The 24,275-nt window shown below is 47.1% G+C and overlaps 1 protein-coding gene across 1 annotated transcript in view; it reads left to right on the forward strand.

The window, feature by feature from the left end:
* The first annotated feature begins 1,007 nt into the window (after positions 1-1,007).
* The window catches only part of INSC (INSC spindle orientation adaptor protein), a 93,689-nt gene continuing 70,421 nt past the window's right edge, over positions 1,008-24,275 (forward strand). The window contains exon 1 of the mRNA XM_080687939.1: positions 1,008-1,105. Coding sequence (XP_080544065.1) covers positions 1,050-1,105 — 56 coding nt within the window. The 5' untranslated portion in view covers positions 1,008-1,049. The remainder of the gene's footprint in view (positions 1,106-24,275) is intronic.

The raw sequence follows: 24,275 nt of genomic DNA on the forward strand, positions 1-24,275 counted from the left end.
TGGCTCAGAGAAGGAGTTGGCAGAGAGGGAGGATTGGGAAAGGGACAAGGCAAGGTAGGAGGAGACAAAGAGGTGGGCAGCTTGTTTTATGGGGGAAGAAGGATGCTATTGTCTCGATCCAACCTGTGAAGCACAGGCAAGCCAAGTGGGTCTTCAGTGCTGGGACTGGTTCCCCTTTATCAGTTAGCCTGCTTTTGTCTGCAGAGAACCCAAATTCTCACTTAAACAACAACTTCATTATTTACATAACAGGAAGCCTAGAGGTGGGCCCAACTCCAGGATCAATTATTCAGGGGTTCAGGGATCAAGGACCTTTCTTCTCCAGCTAGGTCCTCTCTTGATCGCAAGATGGTTTCTAGCAGCAATGAAATGACATTCTTTTCTTGTTCAGGTTCAGTGGGAGAGATCCAGTCTTACCTTGTAGTTAGGAGAACATTTTTCCTAGAAGCACTCTGAACCAATTACTGGCAGTCTGGGTGAAATTACGTCATCTGAAGTGGAATGGATTTTGGGAAGCAACCACCATGCCCATTACAGAGTCACATTTTCCAGGCATAATCAAAGTGAATAACCCAGTGCTGTGATGGTATACAGTTAGGGAATTAGCATGTAGAATTGCCAGATTTAGCAAAAATATAGGATGCCCAGTTAAATGTGCATTTCAGATAAACCATAGACTTAAGTATAAGTTTTCCTCTTGTTATGTTTGGTGGTCCCTATGGTCCAATATTTGGTACAAAGCAAAATGGGTCAGGCACATATTTGACAATGGGATAAAAGATTGTGGAAGTTCATAGTGGGCTAGGGACTTAGAACCAAGATCAGAGTCTTGTATTACTTGTGTGAGGACAGCAGAGCATAAACTGGTTCAAAAAGCAGAGGAGAGCTAGGGGGTTTTTCCTCCACATCTGCCTTGACTCCTTGTGGCCAGGATCTAGGAGAGAAAGTGATTGTGTCTCCTCTCTCGGGGCCCTCATTGACCCCATCCTCCCTTCTCTTTCCAGGGTCCCGACCGCTGCGGGCAGGCTTTGCTGCAGATTGGGATCAACATGATGGCTCTGCCTGGAGGCCGCCAGGTGGACTCCATCACCCTCCCGGGTCAGCGGTAAGTCCCACAGCTGACTCTCAGGGCCAGACCTGGGTGCCAAGCCTGCAGGCGGTGTCCTCTCCATGCACCGTCCTGGGGAGGAAGCTTAGGACAAGGTGTTGGGGATACCAGGTTCACTCAGCAAATATGCATGGAACTGGGCCCTGGGGCATGGAGGAGTCCGGCACATCCCATCTCCCAAGGAGCTACAGTCTAAGATCCAGGCAGACAGTGAAGCAAAGTGGGGTGTGCTGCTAAGATAGGGGACCCCAGAGGAGGTTCCTGACCCTTCCTAGGCCAGGAGGCTGGAGTCACTGGGGGCCCTTAGGGTTCGTGAAGGTCCTCTCTGAGCCTCTTTGAAAGGTCAGTCTACCTTTAAGTGTCTTCTCTTTCCCCCAGAGCACCAGGGAGAGAAGTGAGCTCAGAGCTGGTCCTTGGGAAATGACTGTTGCCCTGAGTTGGGCATTAGAGGGGCAGGGGGTGAGGGAGGGAGGAATGCACTGAACAGGTAAAGCCCAGATGATGAAGGTGGGGAAAGGAGAGACTCATGGCCCCAGAGGTGCCTTCTGAGCATCTTGGTTCCCTTATGTGTCAAATGGAGAGATAATAGTACTACTTCATAGGGTTGATGTGTGGATTAAATGAGTTCCCTTATGTGTCAAATGGAGAGATAATAGTACTACTTCATAGGGTTGATGTGTGGATTAAATATAAATGAGTGTCCGTCATACAGAGAGAGCTACACTGGGGGAGCTATGGTTTAATGAGTGCCTCTGTGGCTCATCATGTAGGTGATCTTGGGGAGTTCTTCCAGAAATCCCTCCTCTAACCTCTCTTAGCAAGTGACCTCACTGAGAAAATAAGCAATCACAGACAGACACTCTCAGCAGCCTAGTATTGTAAGCCAGGAGAAAGTGGAACTGATGTAGATGAAGCAGACTCTTAGTCTTACAGCTCCAGTGCCAACCACGTGGGAGGTCCATTCCTATGGAGCCAGATGGGCAGTAGCAGCTCTGACCGTAGTACTTTGGGACACCTCCACAGAGCCTCCTGGGTCCCGGGATGGTCAGATCAGAGCTTGTGCGGGGGTGAGGAAGCTGAACTCACAGGGCACTTAGGACAGTGATTAGGAGTTGGGAGAGTCTCAACTTGATTCTTGGTTCTGTTACTTATTAGCTGTAAAAACCTTGGGCTTTAGTTTCTTCATCTATGAAAGGGAGATATTTATGCTTACATCATCGGGTTGTTATGAGAGTTTAGGATAATTTGCATAAAGCACCTGCCTGACATGGGAGCTGCTCCATCAATGTCAGCTTCTTCAGAAGAGGAATAGCTCCCCGGAGTAGGGCATGTGGGCCAAGGTAGATCAGCGCCTGGCGCCCTTCCAAGCTTCTGGGGACCACTGATATCTCTTTCCCACTTCCAACCTCCCCAGAAGTTATAAGGATAAAAGGAAATTAAATCACACAAAAATGATTTAGAAATTAGATTTCATTTACCCGTGGTCTTCTGAGATCTGAAAATATTAAATGGAAAGTTTCAGAAATAAACAATTCATAAGTTTTAAATTGTGTGATGTTCTGAGTATCACGATTAAATCTTGTGCTGTCTTCCTCAGTCTCGCCTGGGACATGAGTCATCCCTTTGTCCTGGCTGGAGACGCTACCTGCCTATTAGTCACTAAGAAGCTGTCTCAGTTATCAGATTGCCTCCTGTGGTGCTTGTGTTCCAGCAACTTATTTTAATAGTCACTTTAAAAGTTATTTTAAAGCGAAAGAGTAGTGATGCTGGCAATTTCAACCTGCCAAAGAGAGGCCATATAGTGCTTGTTATGTATCATCAGAAGGTTACTATTAGCCTAAGGCCATGTCAATGCCTCTGTCATTCACTCACCTCATTTCATCTAATCACATAGGCATTTTATCATCTCACATCACCAAGGGAAGGGTGAGTACAGGGCAGTAAGGTATTTTGAGAGAACACATTCACATAACTTTCATTACAGTATATTGTTCTATTTTATTATTAGTTATTGTTGTTAATCTCTTACTGTGCCTAAATTATAAATTAAACTTTACCATAGGTATGTATGCATAGGGGAAAAAAAACAGTATGCCTAGGGTTTGGTGTTACTATTCATGGTTTCAGGCATCCACTGGGGGCCTTGGAATGTATCCCCACAGATAAGGGGGGGGGGTATTGTATACTTTTGGAGGCAGGATAGGGCTTCTAGTTGATATTATATAGCAAATACCTTGACAGGAAAACTCTGAACTAAGATGACTTCATGAGTTCTGGCTGGCCACAAGCATTGCAACCTGAGAAAATGCTTTTTTAGAATGTCTTCATCCTCACAGGGTGGGCTGCAAAGAGAAGATGTTATTTCCTCTAATAGAGTCACAGCCTGAAATTGTCAGGCTTTCCCAGAACACTGGAGGAATACAATCCCTGTGCCTACCAACATATCAATCATGTGTTTTCTGGGGACAGGTGCATAGGCCACACTCACAGAGAAGACTCATGTGTATTTACAGGATGTGGGAGGGGTTAATTCATTGAATCTGCTGGGAGTATCATTAGCAAACAGCCTCCAGCCAGACACATAGCAGCCACAGACAATGCAGCCACCTCTTCTTTCCTCTTGTTCCAAGTTGCGGAGGCCTCTGTCATGGGGAACAACACCATGATTATTGTGCCCAGATAAATAATTCATGTTAGATAATTGGCTTCTTTCTGTTGCATTCCACTGAGACTCAATTTCACTCTGTGGTGCCAATGTTCACCTCAATATACAAAATAAACAAATGCTGCGAAGCTGTGTGGGACCATCCAGCAGCCTGGGTGAATCATATGGGTCAGGCTTTTGTTTTTTGAGACCCTTATAAGTAAACTAGAGGCCCGATGCAGGAAGATTCGTGCAAGAATGGGCCATTTTCCCCCTGGCTGCTGGCACCGCCTTTCCGCCTTCTCACACTGCCCAGAGGCCTGGAGCGGCTGGGGCGCTGTGGAATGCAAGCATCCTGCCCCACCCCCAGCTGGTCGGCACCTGTGTATGCAAATTAACCTTACATCTTTGTTGGGTTAATTTGCATACTCACTCCTGATTGGCTGATGGGCGTTGCAAAGGTATGGTCAATTTGCATCTTACTCTTTTATGAGTGTAGATAGCATCAAAAGGCTTTTCTAGGTGCAGGCTCCTGGGTGAGAGTAGAGGGCGAGGAGCAACAGTGTCCCTGGCCAGGGCTTGGGATCCTATGCTGAACTGATATGGGTGTTAGGAGGCGTGAGACAGGCTTTGTAACTCTGACTGTATCTGAATCTCCTGGGAAACTTTTATATTTAAAAGCAATAAAATAAGGAAGCCAAAGTACAAAACCCTGCTCTTGGAAACTTTAACGTGGGTCTAAGTGGCGATAGCTTATAGGCCTTGGAATTGGACTTGGGCTCAACTCCCAGCTTTGCTTCCTACCAGCTGTGTGCCCTTGGCTGGCCCTAAAGCCATGTAAGCACCAGTTTCATCTTCTATAACAGGGTGGCAGTGATCGTTACTTTAAAAGTTTGCGTCAGTACTGGGGTTCAAGAAGGAAGGTCTCTCTAGGGTGCAGGGTGCTTGGCAGTGCACAACCCACACTTTACCAGCCATCCTGGTGACAGAAACTATCCCTCCCTCCATCCCTCAGTAGTGGAAACCCTTGCCAGCTCAGGTCCAAATACCTCCCTGGAGAGTCAAGGATTTATGAGTGGCAGTGATGAGGGCAGGAGATCAGCTCTCTGGAGAGCAGGAGACTGTGGCTGCTATGTGTCTAGCTGGAGGCTGTTTGGTAATGATACTCCCAGCAGCTAGAGACAACAAGTCCGTTCTTAAAGAGGAATCAGAGCAGCATATGCAACATTCACCTCATGAGGAAACTGAGGCTGGAAGCGGTGAAGTGACTTGCCAAGGACAGAGCTGGGAAGGAGCAGAGCTTGTTACATGCTCCCAGAGGGAGCTTGAGCCTGAGCACTGGCCCATCCTCCATCCAGTCTGCCTTTTCCACGGTATTCCTGGGAGCATTACACAAGCAAATTGTTCACTCCTTTATTCTGCTACTTGTTTCTTCATTAGCCTTCAACTGAATTTTTTCTATAAATACTAGTAATGTATTAAGTGCAGATCACATGCCTTGTGCGTTGCTTATATTGTTAACCAAATAGGGCACGATCCCTTCCTATGGAACTCACTGACTTATCTCTTGACCTGATGAGGCCTGGATCTGTAGCAAGTATACAACTTGATTCTTTCATTCTGGACCCCTTACTGTCTGAGATGAGTCGGGACGGGGGAGTGCTACTGCTGGGTCACCGCTGGCCTGCTGGCGAGGAGCCCTCCCTCCAGCTTCCTGAGCCAGTGGGGACCGTCGCAGGCCAGCCTGTCTCCAAGTAGATAATGGCTTGCATGTGTGTGCCCCTGGTCTGTGGCTGGTTTTCTGCTGCTGGGCTGATTTCTGGGCCTGCGGTGAAATGTGCAGACTGTAATTGTCAATGGGATAATTGGATATTTTTCTGTTGTTTAAACCAACAGGAAGGCCAATCAAAGTTAGAATCAAATTCCCTCCCTTCTCAACATCTCCCAAGAGAAATCCACAGAAACAAAGGGCGTGACCTGGTGAAGGCAGAGGGATAGTGATTCAACAGTTATTTTTAAGAAGAGAGGTTAGATTTAAATTCAATACAGTGCTGGGAACGGGGATCATAGAAGCATGGAACATTGTTGCTGGACATGCCTCAGAGCTCATCTGTGTCATCCCTTCATGACAAGATGGGGAAACTGAGGCCCAGAGAAGGGAATAGAGCTGCCAAAATGCTCTTCAGGCTTCCTCCTTCCCATTGTGGAGTCCTGCCTTCTCTGGGCTGTTTCTTAAAGCTCATTCTCCCACCCAGCCTCCAGTAAGTCCTAGAGGCTCTGTGTCCAAGCCCCAGAGTAATTCTCATTAGCAGTGATCTGTAACAGACCCCATTTCATTCATTCACTCATTCATGCGAATGAGTTTGGGCTAAGAACTTTAGGCCAGGCCCTGGGTAGTACAATAATGATTTATGTAAATATCATCTTTCCTGCTCAGTGATAAATGTCCTGAGGGCTGAATTCATTTCTGATTCATATCTGTGCTCCTGTGAACATTAGAATACACACAGTAGGAGCTCAGTAAGTGGCTGAATGAATAAGTGTTTAATAAATGTTTGATGAGTGAGGGGTCTCAGGTGACTGTGAGAATTAGCTTGGATTTTGTTTTTTTCTCCAAAATATCCCTACTTCCAGCAAGCCGTTCTCATTCTTTTTGGTAGAAAACTGCTGCTTAGAGGGAAAGAGTAAGCTAGCGTTTTATCTTCATTAATTTAAATACTCTTTCTGAGTGAAAGCCAAAGGTTTAATTGCTTGATGGAGTCAGAGAGCTGGAGAGGCATTTTTTTTTCCTTCTAAAGAATAGTGATTCAAAAATATTTTCAGTCTTTAGTTTTAAATTCACTGGAAAAAAGCTGCAGTTTTATTATGCAGTCTGTTGCTGAAGAACAGAATGCAGTGGGGAGCAGAGACTAAGAGGCAAAGACTTCCTTCCTCCCTCCCTCCCTCCCTCCCTCCCTCCCTCCCTCCCTCCCTCCCTTCCTCCCTTCCTTCCTTCCTTCCTTCCTTCCTGGCCATGCTTTTTATTTACCTGCTATGTGTCATCAGGCAAATCCGCCCCCCCTCCCTGCCTCAACCTCCCCACTCTCTGAGCGTTAGTTTCTTTGTGTGAGGATGAGGAGACAAGTTTCTCCAGGGACCCTTCCAGCCTTTACTATTCTAGAAGTCTGTGAGTGAGTTTTGGATAGTCTGTTCCCTTTTCTGGAAAAAAAAAAAAATCCTACTTCAATGCCTCAGGGCTGGGAAAGCAATCTCATTGACCAAATCTAGGTCTTCTATTCCTTCCTGTGACATGCACAGAGGTCTAGGTTTTGCCTTGTAGCTGGCATGGAAGTTGTAAGACCTACCAGCTTAGGAGTCCCTTCCAGATTCCGAGGCTGTGTCCAGTTCAGGTTTTATGGAAGCTTTTGGTATATTCAGGAGAAGTGTTCTTTGGGGAGGAATAGGTTGCCCTATTTTGATGGGATACAAAACAGATAAATCTATAAATCCCAGCACTCCCACATGCTTCGTGATTTGAAGTCCTTGCTTTTGACTTCATCTTCACCCCTCTGACTATACTTAGCAACTTGCCATTTTCTCAGCGTGTGGTCTGATGCCGTCACTCATTTGCACATGCTGTTTGTTTCTTCTGTGGGAACCCTCTGCTTCTTCCACTGGTGAACTTGAGGCATCCTTCAGTGCTGGCCTGGGGAGCTTTCTCAGAGAGTCTAGCTTGGGCTAAGCCTCCATTCTCTGTGCTTCCAAAATTCGTTGTGCTTACCTCCAAATGCCATGTGAAGGACAGTGAGCCACAATTGCTTATTTACAGTCATTCATTCAGTAAATAGTATCCAGTGCCTATCGTGTACCAGGTGCTGTGTTTGGTGGAGGGAACATGTCATTTGCATTACAAGGTCCTGCCTTCTTGGAGAACATGTTTTCATCATCTTCCCTCTGTAATCCCAGCCACGTAGCCCAGTACCGGACACATTGGGGTGCCTAGTAAGGGTTGGGGGCCATTACAAAGTGTTCTCAGCCTACTAGAGTGTTCCCTTACAGAGAATTCACCACTTCACACAGTAGGTGGAATAGAGTAAGGCAGAGACATCCAAACTCTAGACTTTGAAGGAACAATTGAAGTCCATTTTAAGTGAAAAAAGACTAAAACGAACCAACAAGAGTGTAGGCATAGCTTTCCATAAACTATTGACCTCCAACATTTGGGGAACACTGGATGCCAGGCCAGCAGGATTAGCTGGGGGTGATGAACTGGTACTAGCAGCTGGCCGGGGGTTGGGGGGCAAGGTATGGATCTGTTGAACTGGAAAATAGTGTTCCCTTTGGCATCTGAAGAATGAGGCACTATTACCTTGCCTCAGTGATGGGATTTGATGAATGAAGGTGGCAATCTAAGGACAGAAGCAGAGGCAGAGCAAGGCCAGTAAGGGGGTGGGGAGAACTCTTTGCAGCTGGAGTCCTGAGAGGGTTACTTCCCACCTTGTGTGCATGGTCTTCCTGGCTCCCCGCTCTGGCAGTACTTCTGGCACAAACTTTTCAGATGTGGATGGGGCCACAGGCATCTGACAAGTTTTGTCTTGATGTGAAACAATGTATAAACAATTCTCTCCCAGAAAGAAATGAGACAAGTGTTTGCAAAATGACTAGATATACCGTAGTCTAAATCTGCGGTCGCCACCCAGTGGTCTGTGGACCACTGGTGGCCCATGAGGTCCGAAAGGTTGGCAACCGCTGGCCTAAATGATCACAAGCTTTAAAAGGGCATTGATATGTCACATAGGGTAGTCTAGCATAGTAGGAAGAGCTCTGACTATGGATTTGAGGGTGAGAATAGCACCTAAATTGCTAAAGAAATCAGAGAGCCTAGTATGATAGTCAAGAGCAAGCTCTGGTCTTAGACCTCCTAGGTTCTTTTTTAAAAAAAATATATTTTATTGATTTTTACAGAGAGGAAGGGAGAGGGATAGAGAGTTAGAAACATCGATGAGAGAGAAACATTGATCAGCTGCCTCCTGCACACTACCTACTGGGAATGTGCCCACAACCAAGGTACATGCCCTTGACCAGAATGGAACCTGGGATCCCTGAGTCCACAGGCCGATGCTCTATCCACTAAGCCAAACCAGTTAGGGCAAGACCTCCTAGGTTCTTATTTCTACTTATCCACTGAATGACCTTGGTCAAGTCATTTAACCTACCAAATCTCAGTTATGCGAGGCTCGTGGAATTGTTTTGAAGGTTAAGTGAATAATTAAGGTTGAATCAAGCCCTTAACACAGTGCCTAGAATATAATAAGCATTCAATAACTTTACTTTTATTATCACTATTGGCAGTGAGTTTTGGACAACTTATATAATGTTTCTAAACCTCAGTTTCTAAATCTGTAAAATGGAATGGTAATCTCCAACCATGTAACAGCTATAAGGTTTAAAGGAGAGAATGCTTGATACACAGCGGTACTCTATTGTTGATAATCCTCTCTGCTTGCTGTGTGGGCAGTTAATTCCCTCTGACTTTAGAAATATTTTAGGGAGCCCATTGTTGCATACTGCAATTTCTTGGTCTGTTACTATGCCACTCCCTTCTCTTATACCAACTCCACCCTGAATAAATCCAGCTTAAAAAAAAAATGTATCCGACCAGTAGCTGGTATGTGGAGATGATTGTGGTTACATCTGGCTTTGTGTTTAGAATCTGCCAGACTCCAGAAAGCCCAGGTTTTGAGGCCTGGTCACCTCCTTCCAGATGTTCCAGGAAAGCTGCCATCAGAGAGCAAGGAGTGGGGTTACTCGGGGATTAGGCATTTGCTTATCTCAGGGGTTCTGCTGAGCACTGTGCAGGGCTCCTGTGAGCCCCACTCTGGGATGCCCTCCCTGCTCCCAGGCGTGGGGGCAATGTTTATAGCATCAGGCTCAGATTCTAGTTCACTGTGGAGACAGGAAATTCAACCCTGGTCCCAGTCCCTGGCCCCTCCAGCTCTTTGGCTGGAGACCCTACGGCTCCACGAAGGGAATGTGATTCATTGCCAGTCCATCTACTTTGACCTCAATTTTCAGTTTCCTTCCTCTGTGTGAGTAATCAGAGCAGTCGACTGTACTCGCAAAGGAAAGATTTCATGCACAGTGAGATGGCACCTTGAAGTTCATTGCTTAAGACAATTGAACCACTGGGAGTTGGGAGGTGCAGGGACAGCAAGCAGCTCCCACTGCACAGCAGGAGCTGCCCAGTTTAACCAGACTTTATATATTAGGGTTAATCAACAAATCCAATAGAAGAGGTGGAACCCAGAGGACCAGAAAGCTAATGACAGAGTCAGGCAAGCTGTGCAATTACGGGATGCTCAACACGAACACAGGCCAAACCTTAATGGAGCCGCAGTCCCTAGACTCTCAAATTGAGAAGAGCAGCTCATTATGTGGCGGCATGGTGACTGAGTCTGGAAGTGGACTGGCTAGTGGTGGGGCCATGCGGGGCTCACCAGGCCTGGTCCCCTCCTTCCCGGGAAAGTTTGGGGCCTCTTTGATGGACCTCTCTGCAGGGCCTGGCCCCTTCTGCTGTGACCTCGTATATCCCACTTGTCATAGTGCCTCACCCTGAAACCAAGCAAAATGAAGCCCCAGCTCCTCCCTGGGTGGGCTTTCTGTCTCGGCCAAGGCAGTGCCTTCACTCAGAGTAGAAACCCAAGGGCGCCTTACTCTTTCCTTCCGCTCACCCTCACGTTTTCTCATGTCCCTCCCAGGTCATCTGCTTTTCCTATCCCATGTCACTGCCCTCGTTCGGGCTTCTGTCCTCTCCTTGTTTTATAACCATCATCTCCCAGCAGGCCATCCTCCTATCTGCTCTGGTTCATTTTTCACTTTCTACTAACCCTCTGCATAGTTATGTCACTGCCCTGCTCTAAGATGTTTTCCGTGGCTCCAAACTGCCTTCAGGATTACATTCAAATTCCGAATCATGTCAAGGTCTTTGATCCATGGGTCCCTGTTTTTCCCTTTAGGCCCCTTCCTGGCCCCTCCCTCATGAGCCCCCGACGCTTGCTTGAGTCCAATGAGACTTCTTGTGGTATTGCTATTTTTATACCTCAAGGCCTTTTCACATTTCTGTGGAAATCGTTTTGTCCTTGTCATCCTGGCCAACTCCCCTCCTCTAAGAACCGGGCAAATGTCATTTCCTTTGTGTACACATTCCCAGGCGAAGTCAGGCCTTGTTTGCTAGGATCCTGGGCTCCTGCTCACAGCTTTGCGGTGGCCCATGGCCCTGCGGGTCAGTTGATAAGAGCAGAGACGCTGGACTCTAGAGACTGAGTTTGAGTGATGGCCCCACCACTTACTCACCATGTGACCTCTCCTGACAGAAGTCTCCAGGTCTGTAAATGGGCGTAGTAACAGTCTTTCTCACTGGGTCTGGGGGCCCTTCTGGAGGGCAGCCCAGCATGAAGGAGTCTTCCCACAATTGGGGGTAGAGAACCCTTGGTCAGGGCCTGAGGCTTGGGGATAGAGCGAGCGTGTGGTGGAGGAGAGGGGTCCCAAGTGGTGGGGCCTGGAGGCTGATGAGGCTCTGCAGCCCTGCAGGCTGGGTAGACTGGCTCTTGGCCACCCTCTAGTGGTGGCTTCTGTATTCTCACCTGCATTTTCTAGAACCACACAGAGGTATCAGGATGGCAACGAGCATATTAGATCTGTGACTTCTCCTAAATGTTTCACTTCAGCAAATGAAAAGAATTCTCCTTAAAGTAAGGAGGAGAACAGAATGGGAAAGATAAAGCCAAACCCTTTTAGTTTACACACCAGGCCCCATGTTTAGCCATGAAGGTTGAGGGCAGCTGAGGCTGACTTAGTGCCTGTGAGCATGCAGTTATAATTTCACCTGGCAGTACTAACATGCCATTTGGACAGAGCACTTGGAGTAACATTCAGGACATGGGGTCCAGAGCCCGATGGGCTGGGTTCAGAGCCAAACTTGGCCACTCACAAGCTAGGTGATCTCCAAGCTTCAGTTTCCTTATCTCTAAAAGTGAGATACTATGAGGCCCCTCCTCACAGGGTCGTTGTGAAAGCTAAATGAGATAATACACATGAAGCCGACCACATGATAGCTGGCACAGGGCCCAGCCTCAGTAAATGTTAGCAGTAATGATTATGGATTTCTTTTCCTTGACCCTCACACAACCCAATGAGACAGACAGTACAACTGTATAGATTCTTGTCCTTCCCATTTGATACTTAATTCAGTTTTATAAATAGACACTGAGCATCTACAGTGCTAGAGGTGGCATGGAGGAAGGACATGGCAGATACAAGCCCTCCTTTGCTTGTAGTCTAGTGGACACAGCAGATATTAATCAAGGAGTTAAACACTTGAAACTGGTCTCTTGATGGGGGAAAGACAGGGTATTGCAGACATATGTGGAACATGGGACATAAGTTCATTTAGGAGCCAGAGAAACCTGCTTCAGAGGAGACATTTAGGCTGGGATATTTAGGCTGGGATTTCGAGGATGCACAGGCATCAGCAAGATGAAGAGGAGATGGAGAGAGGGGGGTCCGTATATGCAAAGTCTGGAGGCTGGAAGTCATAGCAGAGGGACTGAAACCGTGGCTGGCACAGTGGTTGGAAATGAGGGAGCAGGCAGGTCAGGGACTGGGGCTCAGAGAGGGCAAGCATCCTATAGAACGCACAGTTAGCAAGGGGTAGAAGTGGGAGAGGGACCAGATGCTGCTTCCGCCTCAGGTGTCCTTGCTGCTAGCATCGTCATGCTGACTCTCATACGTACATTGGCAACGCACAAGTGTATCCTTTTTAGATGTTGAAAATGAGTTGCTGCTGAGCTAATAGAGGCCAGGAAATGTTCAGAGCGCCCCCGCGCTCTCTGAGGGCATCTGAAATGCCAGTGTTCGACAGCGTGAGATGATGAGCTCTGAGTCATCGAGAGGAGGCGGTTGTCAAATGCACACACTGGCTCATTGGGCTGGAAAGTTACCTGAACTAACTTCATGTTTCTTAACTTTCTGAAACAAATAACAGCCCGCTGTCTCAGGGTGTCGGACAGACTGCGGAGGCGGCCAGGGCTTTGGAGCCAGGCAGACCTGGATTGAAGTCTGGGCTCTGCCATTGATTAGCCGTAGGCACCTCTCTGAGCCTCTGTTCTTTCCCTTCTCTGTAAAATGAGGATAATAAAAAGTCTTGCTGTGAATACAAAGTAGATATTGTATATGCAATCACTTGATATGTGCCTGGCATACAGAAAAGTACTCAATAACGTTTTCTTTATAGCAAGCTTGGAAATGAGCTAGATTTTTTTGAATGGGTTTTTAGAGTGGTCGAACCTCTTCCTTAACCTTCAAACCCTTCTGTAGATTGATGGAAGGTCACAACCTGGAGAAATGGATAGGGCAAAGTGACATTATTCATGCCCCTTCACAAATTACTCCTGGTGTACGGTGGGCCCCACTGCCCCTTCCCCAGCATTCCTGGGGATATCAGAAATATGGGATCAACCTGCTATGGTGTTAGATTGGGGATTTCTGGGGAACAATCAGGAAACTCCAGTGCTACAGCTTGGAGCAGAGGGTCATGCAGGAGATGGCAGAGAACATGGGATCACAGATGGAAAGAGGCCAACCCCAGGGTAACAGGTGGATGCAGGAGGCTTTTTGCAGAATCCATTGAAGGAGAGAAAGCCCCCTTCTTGGTTCTCTGGCTCCAATGCTGCACAGATGGATCAGCAGCCAATTGGGAGCAGGACTGCTGTGAGCTGTCCAACACCAGACCCTGGGGAGGCTCTGCACTTAAAGTGTGAACTCGGAGTTAGGCCTGGAGAATGGTCTGCTCCTTACACAGAAGCCCCGATGCACAGAGGCCCCTGCTGAGGCAGCTCAGTGTAGGGTTCGGAGGTGGATCAGAAGCAGGGTAATGATAGCATTGGGCGATTTGAACAAACTCAGAGAAGCGACATTTCCTTTAGTCACAACTGGCTGGGGCTTCAGTGCCTTGGTGAGGAGGGGCTGAACTTAATGCCCTAACCACACTGTAAATTATTTATAGCTTGTTGCATAAATAATTATACTCAAGTTAACTGTTTAGTAAACAGTTTATACTTCACTGCATCAGAGGTTAAGGCATTCTAAAACAACCTGTGTTGTTTCTATAAAGCCCTTCGCCAGAGAGCCTTCCAGGTTGGGTTGAAGAGAGATGTCAGGTGGACCCAGCTGCCATCTGGTGACATCAGATGACTCAGAAAGAATTCTCCTGTGTGTTTAGTGTGGAACCCAGCGTGCTTGCAGTGGCTTCCTACGTGGCCTAGCCCGAGTCCCTTCTCCGAGGGCACGTCCTCTCACCTTTCCCTTGCTCTCGGCACTCTAGCCCACTCATGTCCATAGTGTTTCCCCGAACAAACCAGGCGCACTCCCACTGAGGGCCTCTGCCTGTCTGTTCCCTCTGCCTGGAATGTCCGTGTCCATATTTCAGCTTAGTTGATTCTCTAACCTCTTTGACATGTTTACTTAAGTCTTACATTCCCAAAGGCCCCGCCCTGACCACTTATTTAAAATGGCCATTACCTTCCTGCTTCCCACATGGACAATCTTTTCCCCACTTATTCTGACTCTACTTTTTAAAAAAAGGATCTTTATTATTGAAAGTATTACCGCTGTCCCCTTTTTGCTCCCATTGACCCCTCCACCCCACTCCTAACCTCTCCCCAGGCCTTCACTATTGTGTGTCATGGGTTATGCATATATGCATATAAGTTCTGACTCTACTTTTTTAAAGAAATATTTTTATTGACTTCAGAGAGGAAAGGAGAGGGAGAGAAAGACAGAAACATCAATGATGAGAGAGAATCATTGATTGGCTGCCTCCTGCATATCCCACACTGGGGATCCAGCCTGCAACTCAGGCATGTGGCCTGACCGATAATTGAACCATTGACCTCCTGGTTCATAGATCGATGCTCAACTACTGAGCCATGCCAGCTGGGTCCTGATTCTACTTTCTAATTGAAGTTATTGGCTTGTAACATACTATTTACTGTTAAATTTATTATAGTCTGTTTTCCCCTGCTATAATGTACCCTTCATAGGGGCAGGGTTTTGTACTTGTTTGTTTGTAATGTATCCCAAGCAGCTAGCACAGATTTGGGCACATAGTAGGCACTAAGGAAGTATTTACTGAGTGAATGAATGAATATTCAGGGTGGGAATTGTGAAAGCATGAAGGCTGCATATTCTGCAAGGATGCTGGGAGTGCCTGGAAGTTGTGGGAATGCAGTTTTTTGGGGGAGGTCCAGTCCGTGAGAGGGGCTGGACATCCTCAAAAGAGGAGACAGTAGTCCCATTAGACTTAACCTGTGGGACTCAAACCGAACTCATCTTCCTGTTTTCCAAACTTGTTTCTTCTAATTCACTCAGCAACTCAAGTAAAAAAACACCCGTGTCACATCTTTATTTCCAGTTATTCATTATCCATATGAGTCAGTATCTGGGTCCTGCTGATTTTATCTTTTTAATTATTCTGGCATAATTATTCTCCAGCGTCACTGCAATCACCGCCAGCATTCAGAGGGAGGCAGGGTTCAGGAAAGCTGCTCTACATACACAGAGCTTCATCATGTTTTGTTTTTGCGTAGGATTCAAAAATATGGTGCTTGCCTTCCGAGAGTTCCAGCGCTGCTTCCGCCCCTCGCACCGAGGACCTGAGCATCCTTTGTCTCTGCCACCCCTGTCCTGCTCATTTGCCATTCTAACCCCAGAAGTTTCTTCCTAGTGTGATACTTGGTTGTAGAGTTGGATCGGCTTTGAGAGGGTGTCTTGCTTTCACCCGACATCGGAGAGGACGCCCTCCTCTGAGTTTCAGTTACTGTTCTCAAATTGTCCTACTGTGCTTCCCGGTCAATACCTGGTGGTTGCTTTGGGGTCCTCCTTTCTCACATTCATCAGATGCCACCTTCTTGCTTCCCTCTTCTTCCTCTCCTACAGAGGACACCAGGCAGGCCTTGCAGCTGTAGGGGGCTTGTCCCCACCTGCCTGTATTTTGAAGTTTGTGGGCTATTTGACCATCTAGTTTTGTGGTAAAATATTATCCATGGGGTTTGGATAGTGTTAGCTAATGGTTCTGTCAGTTCTTATGTGGGGATTTGGAGAGATTAAATATCTATGTTGCCATCACTGCCATCTTTCTAGAATTTTTCCTATTTCTCTGACTTTTAAGTAACTAAGCTCTGAGGATACAGCTTTCCTTTTTTTAAAATAGGATTTTATTGATTTCAGAGGGGAAGGGAGGAAAGAGAGATGGAAACATCAATGATGAGAGAGAATCATTGATTGGCTGCCTCCTGCACGTCCCACACTGGGGATCGAACCTGCAACCCGGGCATGTGTTCTGACTGGGAATCAAACTTTGACCTTGTGGTTCATGGGCTGATGCTCAACCTCTGGGCCAGACCAGATGGACTTCTTTAAAAAAAAAATTATTGATTTCAGAGAGGAAGGGAGAAGATAGAGGCAGCTTCTTTAATTTAAACAGTTTCAATAATCATGAGCACACATAGCACTGCCTGTCAGGGATGGTTATTCTAAGCAAATGTGTATGTAAGTGAAATGGTGACTGTGACAGCCAGAGATGTCTAGTGGAGTCCAGACAGCATGGCACTGCCCCGAAGGCAAGGTGGTTATGCGGGGCGGGCCTGGCAGGACCTGGCAGCTAGAGGGATACCCAGTGTGAGGTGCTGAAGGGAGAAAGGATGACAGTTGTCCAATGCCACCTTGTGGCTTCCTGAACTGGTCTGTTTTTGGGTGTGTGTCGGGGGTGGGTATACATGAGATGAACTCTAGGGACTCCCAGAAATACTTGAGACTTCTGGCTGTTGTTTTGGGATGAGGGTGAGGTTGGGTTACATCTCTTCTCTGGGACCACATGAGCTTTCCGAGGGCAGGCAATGATCACCAGCACAAGGCCTGGCACACGATTAGCATCAAATGTGCTTTGTGAAATCAGGTGCATCAGGGATTGACTGAGAGACACTGCTTAATGTTTTAAACCTGGTTGAACTGGTTGAGAATATCGTATGTCTGTTACTGTATCATGTGGGGACAGACACTTCCCCGAAGAGCTCAGATCCCCCTTCAGCCTCTTCCCCTGGACTTGAGGAAATATACCACACCTTACCGGAAAACTGTTTATTTCTAAGTTCCGAGAGTTTGGACAATGGTTGCTAAGGGTACAAGCTCTGCCCAGCCACAGCATTGCTTTAGTGGAGTATAGGGATGTTTAGAAAATCCTATATAATAAAGAGGTAATATGCAAATTGACCCTCACACCCTTGCACAAGATGGCTGCCCCCATGTGGTCAAAGATGGCTGGCACAAGATGGCTGGCAGGGGAGGGTAGTTGTGGGTGTTCAGGTCGGCACGGGAGGGCAGTTAGGAGCAACTAGGCCAGCAGGGGAGGGCAGTTAGGGGCGACCAAGCCAGCAGGGGAGGGCAGTTGGGGGTGACCAGGCTGGCAGGGGAGGGCAGTTGGGAGTTACTGGGCTAGCAGGGGAGGGCAGTTGGGGGCAATAAGGCTGGCAGGGGAGCAGTTAGCGTCAATCATGCTGGCAGGGTAATGGTTAGGGGATGATCAGGCTGGCAGGCAGGCAAGCGGTTGGGAGCCAGCAGTCCTGGATTGTGAAAGGGATGTCCGACTGCTGGTTTAGGCTGTGGGATCGGGCCTAAACCAGCAGTTGGACATCTCCCAAGGGGTCCCAGATTGGAGAGGGTGCAGGCTGGGCTGAGAGACACCCTCCCCCCACCCCCCCCCCCCCAGTGCATGAATTTCATACACTGGGCCTCTAGTTACTTGTATAAAAGGCATCTCTGGTTCTACTGATACCTGCTTCAAGTATTTCTATTTAAAACAAAAATTTTATTATTGTCTTTTGTGGATCTAGTTACTTGCCCATCTCTCACACTTTTACCACAGTGCAGGGAACTCACCTATATTTTGCCTGAGATCCCAGCCGAAGACAGAGTCTGAAAATCCTGAAATCTAGTTCCAGAACAGAGGAGGGAGTGAGTTCAGGGGGTTCCTATGTACCAGGCCAGGGCAGTCATGCTCATCTTGAGTAACACTCTGCAAGTTCAGAAAACACTTGCAGCTGCTGTAGCAAGGCTCACACGATGTTTGATGTTTCCCAGGCAGTCTTTGGTTTACTTGATTCGATTAAATATTTATTGATGCCTACTATGTGTCAGACTCCATGCTGAGTGCTGGTGATGCTGAGATAAATCAGACAGTGCTTGTCATTGAGGCTATCTCCAAGTCTGCTGGAGGAGCGAGACCGGTGGAGAAACTCGGTGGTGTGGTTGGTAGGTGCGCAGTCTTTGGAACCAGGCTGTTTGCATGGAGTGCTGGCTCTCTTCAGTCACATAAGTCTCCTGTACCTCCACATTTTCATCTGTACAATGGAGACAATAACAGTGTGCACTTAATCAGGTTACTGTGAGAATAAAATAATGCATGATGAGTGCACAGCCTTGGGGGTGCTATAAGAGTCCAATAAAACTTTGTTTTTATTATTGGTGGCTTTTGTCTACTTTCCCTTTTCCTGTGACTTCAGAACTGCTTTTCATCCTATTCTCCATTTTTTAAAAAAGCTAAACACGGCTATATTATTATCTTAATGGTTTAGCTGTAACTTGGGTAGTTTGGGTGCAAAACATGCTGGGAGAAGTCAGGCGGGATGGGATGCCTTGAATGGCCAATCTATTGTGCCCTCCACCTGCTGGTGGGCCAAAGTCCCTAATGTCCTCCCGTGTCTTGGGCAGAGTTGCCCTTGGACCTGAGTGGGATATGCCTCTTTGGCAGGAGCTGGGGACTAGCCACTGAGTATGGTTGAGAGGAGGCAGGGATCCATGGCTTTACTTAACGGCTCGGTTTAGTCTTCTCTGTGTTTGGTTCCTACTTGGGGAGGAGAAGGAATCTGTTTAAACAATCTCTAAAGAGAAGTTATTTTAAGTTCATTCTTAAAGAAAACCAGATTCCTCTTTCCCCACGGGTGTCCACCATCTGTCCTCATTTCGGAAGCTGTCACCCTGGAAGTGGCTCCTGCCACTGGACAGCCAGGAGAGGGTGTGGCCTGAAAGCAGTAATTATATTTCTGGGGCCCCGGATCCTGGACTGCCCGCCATTTTTTTGTTTTGTTTTGTTTTGTTAATCTTCACCCAAGGATATTTTTTCCATTTATTTTTTTTTTTTAGAGAGAGTGGAAGGGAGGAGGAGAGACAGAGAGAAACATCAGTGTGAGATGTTTCTCCCACATGTGCCCTGACTGGGGTCAGGGATTGAGCCTGCAACTGACATATGTGCCCTTGACAAGAATTGAACCCAAGACCCTTCAGTCAATGGGCCAATGCTCTAACCACTGAGAAAACCAGCTAGGGCAGTGGTCGGCAAACTGCGGCTCGTGAGCCACATGTGGCTCTTTGGCCCCTTGAGTGTGGCTCTTCCACAAAATACCACAGCCTGGGCGAGTCTATTTTGAAGAAGTGGCGTTAGAAGAAGTTTAAGTTTAAAAAATTTGGCTCTCAAAAGAAATTTCAGTCGTTGTACTGTTGATATTTGGCTCTGTTGACTACTGAGTTTGCCGACCACTGAGCTAGGGCCATGTTTAGACAGAGTCAGGGGCTCACAGCTTCCCTTCATCTTACTATTGCTCATAAGCTGCCCTGAAGTGCTTGCTTGGAAATGGTCCTTCCTGTCTCCCTGTGTTAAGGCAGCCTCATCTTGCTCTCTGCCCCTCTATTTTTCTTTTTTGAGGGGTGGGCAGAGAGGGAAGCAGCAAAGCATAGAGGTGAAGAGCAAACTCAAGTCAGTGAGACCAGGGTTGCAATCTCAGGGCTACTACTTTCTACCTGGCAATTTTACTTCTTTGCATCTCAGCTTCCTCATCTGTAAAAATGGGGATAACAATGGGACCTAGCTCAGAAAGTTGTCTTGAGAAGTAAATAAAATAATCCATGTGAAGCACTTAGCACAGTGCTCATAACGTGGAGTGTGCTAAATAAATGCTAGCCCTATTATAGTTATTATCATAGGTGCTAACTTGTTACATATGGGAAAGGGCAGCAAAAAGAACTAAGATTTTTGAGAATCTCCTTTGTGCCAGGGACTGTTCTAGGCCCTTCACATTCACCATTTAATTATTCCATCAACCTGGTGTGGAAAGTTCAATTACTCTGTTTTATAGATGGATACATTGAGACTCAGAGAAGTTAAGAAACTTACTCAAAAGACTAAGGTATCCTGTCAAAAGTCAGGATACTGGTTGTCCTGGTTGGGGAGTGACCAGTTGGCGGCACAGGGAGACTTCTGGGGTCTGGTACTATTCTGTTTCTTTATCTGGCTCCTGGATACACGGGTATGTTGACCTCATGAAAATTCATTGAGCTGCAACTCGATATTACGATTTACTAACTGTTATTTACACATGTTATTTCAATAAAAATTTGAGAAACAGGAAAACATAAATGGCAGCAGCAGCAGCAGCAGCAGCAGGCTGCCCTTGGTCACAGATTATGGGGAGCACAGCCAGCTCTTTCTACCCCCGCACACTGACGGGAAGCCTTGGTCTGCCAAAGCTCCTCGTGGGCTCAAGGCCCTTACACAATGGGCTGTTCCATCCCAAGGAAGCTCTGGTTCAAGGCCTGTTCATGTAATGAAGGAAAAAGCTGGGTTATCATGAGCCAATGTGAGGATCTGACTCTGCCAGAGGGAGGCCTCTTTGAGGCAGCTAAGCACAGAAGGTGCGGATCCAAGAGGCTTGCCTGGGGGTCAGCCACTGGAGGGCTCCAGGGCAGCTAATGGGCCGACTGGAAGACAAACCCAGCTAGGCTTGCCATGTTTCCTTCTCCTGAGAGAACAACTTCTATCCCTTGGCCCACCTGCGGCCCCCCTTTTCACCACTTTCAGATTAATATATATTTAAATTAATTTCAGAGAGGAAGGGAGAGGGAGAGATAGAAACATCAATGATGAGAGAGAATCATTGATCAGCTACCTCCTGCATGCCCCCTCACTGGAGATCGAGTCCACAACCAGGGCATGTGCCATGATGGGGATTGAACCATGACCTCCTGGTTTATGGGTCAACTCTCAAACACTGAGCCACACCAGCTGGGCACTTTCAGGTTCTTTGAGGAAGCTTCCACTCCTGCTCCATAGCCAGGTCCCTCCTACCCATGCACTGGAGATTGGTTTCTCTAGGTCTTCCATCCATGGGGCACGTGACATGAAGTCAGAGAGACAGTCCATCTCAGCCTGTGCTTCTGGCTGGGAAGAAGCAAATGAAGTGAAATTCTTTCTGGGGGAATGTGGTGAGACATCCTCAGGCCTATCTTCCAGATTCCACCTCTTCCCCCAAACCCTCTATTTTTTTTAAAGAAACTTTTTTAAAATTTGAAAATAGTGTTAGATTTACAGAAAGTTTCAAATGTAGCACAGAGTGTTCTCCCACACCCCACACCCCACACCCCACACCCAGTTCCCCTGATTGTTCATGTCTTATATGAGCAAGGGACATTTGTCACAACCAAGGAACCAGCACCGGTCCATCACTATTAACTAAATGTGAGACTTTATTCAGATGCCACTAGTTTTCCATGAATGTCCTTTTTTCTTTCAGGATTCCATCCTGGGTGTCCTATTACACTCAGTCATGTCCTCTGGCCTATGACAGTGCCTCATTCCTCCCTTGTTTTTGATGGTCCTGGTGACCTTGAGGAGTCCTGATCATGTATCTTGTAGAATGTCCCTCAGTTTGGGTCCCTGATGTCTTTCCCATGATGAGACCGAGGTTGTGTATTTTGGGGAATAATGCCTTAGAAGCAAAGTGTTCTTCTCAACACATTGCATCAGGAGCACGTGCTATCAACAAAGCTTATCAAGTGGCGAGATTCAGTTTGATCACTTGGCTAAGGTGGTGCTAGGTTTCTCTACTGCAAAGCTACCTTTTCCCTCCACTTTCTCAACTCTTTTCTCTGGAATTGAGTCACTAAGTACAGCCCACACTCAAACCCCATCCCATCTGTTTGTAATCAGGTTTATCTGATGCAAGGCCTGTAAACACACTCACCTGAGTCTGAGAGATATACAGACTCACACCCAGGCACCCAGACTTGGGCATACAGATTATATAGACAGACACCCAGACGAGTCCATATCCACAAACAGACGCTCACAGGGACAAATACGCAGATACTGAGAAATCCATAGTTTTGTCATCCCATTTCTCTGACCAGAAGAGTGATAAATCAATTAGGATTTTAATGAACACAGCATCTGAAATCCCACTTCCTGTCTACTTTGTAAGTGTCTTAGAGAGCAAGAACCAGGTATGACTCCAGGGAGTTGGGAGTGGAGTGGGGGTGACAGAAATGCAGGTTTTGGATCTAATCAGGCCTCTGGTGGCTCCCCTTTCTCACTTCCTGGCTCTTCCATGGCCCTTTCCCACCCAGGCCAGAAGGAAGAGGGTGTGAATGTCTCCCCCAGAACTCTTCCACAGGGAGACGCACTGAGATCCCACCTCAGGACTGGTTTCCTTGGTGCCAGGTGCTGCGAGGCAGCAGTCTTTCAGCCCCACTAGGCTCCGCCTCTGTTGCCCTTCCCTGTCCTCCTTCAATAGCATCTCAGAACTTTCAGCATAAACCTGACTCTGGCTTTCAAAGCTTCTAAGATCAGGGTCCTGGCCTCCTCTCCTGCTTTCCCTCTCACTGCTCCCTCTTTTCCAGCCCAACTGACCATCGTCCCGTTGTCTGCCCCCTGGAATATGCTCCCACTTCTTCATGTGTCCAACCCTCCCTGGCTCTGAAGCCACCTTCTCCAGGTACCTTACCCTGTCCTCCAATTGGTTGTGACAGCTCCCTTCTTTGCATTTCCAGAAAACCTTTTCTTTAAGGGATGGCACGCACTCATCTCTGCTCAGTTATTTGTGTACTTGTGTTGTAGAAACAGTTCTTTTTATTAGAAGCAGTAGAAGTGGACTCCTGGACGTACTCTTTAGTCCCTCACGGAAACTGCTGTTGTGAATGTGACCCACGTTCAACAGCTCCGGTCTCTGTGACTGTTTTAAGTTTTACAGTTTGGGAAGAGGAAATTGGATGAATGCAGCTTGGTTCGGGAGCCCACCCATGGCTCAACCAGCAACTATGGCTGGGGACATTTTCACAGAACAGACAGGACCCCTGGGGGGGCGCGGGCTGTTCCTGTATTAGGAAGGAGAGATCTTTCCCAAAGAGAAGGGAAAAGCTGAAGCCACCCCAGGAGGCAGCTGAATGTAACGTGTCTTTGCTACTGAAAGAAGGAGGAAGGGGGCTGGGAAGTCAAGAACAACAGATGTCCACTGCGAAGTGTTTATGGAGCGAATGCCAGTGAGAGAGTGATTAGTTCACTTGTTGCCTTTTGAAACCCAAGATCAGTTGGCCTCCCAGTTCTCTATCTCTAGAACATGATGATCATATGCTTTTCCATTTTCTATATTTCCTTTCCAGTCCTGTGGTCTTGGGGTAGCCTGAGCAGTGGAGGCATAGGGAGTCCTCTGCAGGGGAGAGCATTACGTGCCTGCACTCTGCCACTCGTTTGCTGGAGTACTTTTACTGAGTAGCTGGTATATGCTGGGCACTGGCAATAAACCAGATACGAGGGATTGCCCCTCACGGGACTTGGAGAGTTTCAGAAAAACACACCAATTACAATAGAACGTTGTTAGTGCTCCAGTGGAGGATGCACGAAGGGGTATGAGGCCGTGGGGAGCAGCTGGGGAGCTCTGGCTGAGGCTTTTCAAAGAAAGTAACATTAGAGCTGGGTTTTGAAGAGTGAGTAGGAGCTATTAGGTAGAGAGGAAGGAAAGGAGGGTCTGTTGGAGAGAACTGTGCAAGGCCACAGGACTTTGTAGAAGAGAGTGGTATGGTTGGGAATCAGAAAAGTTGATTGTGTGGAGTGTACTAGGTGTACCAGTTAATAATAGTAGGTTTTGTAATCAAAGAAAACATGATAATTTCAAGAGAAACATCAAAAGTGCTTTATTCAAAGTAATGTCCGCTGCTAGCTACACATTTCTCCATCTTTCAGGTAATTTGTGGATACCGTCCCAATAGAACTTTTCTTGTTTTGAGGCAAACCATTCCAAGACCCAATTTTCCACTTCTTTGTATGTTTTAAAGTGCTGCTCAGAAAGTGGGTGTTCCATCAATTGGAACAAGTGGTAATCTGAAGGAGCAAGGTCTGGTGAATACAGCGGGTGGGTTAATACTTCCCAGGCAAGATCTTTTAACATCTCTTTAACTGGTTTTGAAGTGTGTGATGGTGCATCATCATGAAGCAAAATTACTTTGCCGTGTCTTCTGGAACATTCTGGTCATTTCACGATCAAAGCGTGGTTTAAATTGATTATTTGTTGTCAGTAGTGATCAGTATTAATGGTTTCACCTGGTTTTAGAAGCTCATGATACACCACACCTTCCTGATCCCACCATATGCAGAGCATTGTCTTC

This window comes from Plecotus auritus (assembly GCF_963455305.1).
Source record: "Plecotus auritus genome assembly, chromosome: 9".
In the NCBI taxonomy this organism is placed as follows: domain Eukaryota; kingdom Metazoa; phylum Chordata; class Mammalia; order Chiroptera; family Vespertilionidae; genus Plecotus; species Plecotus auritus.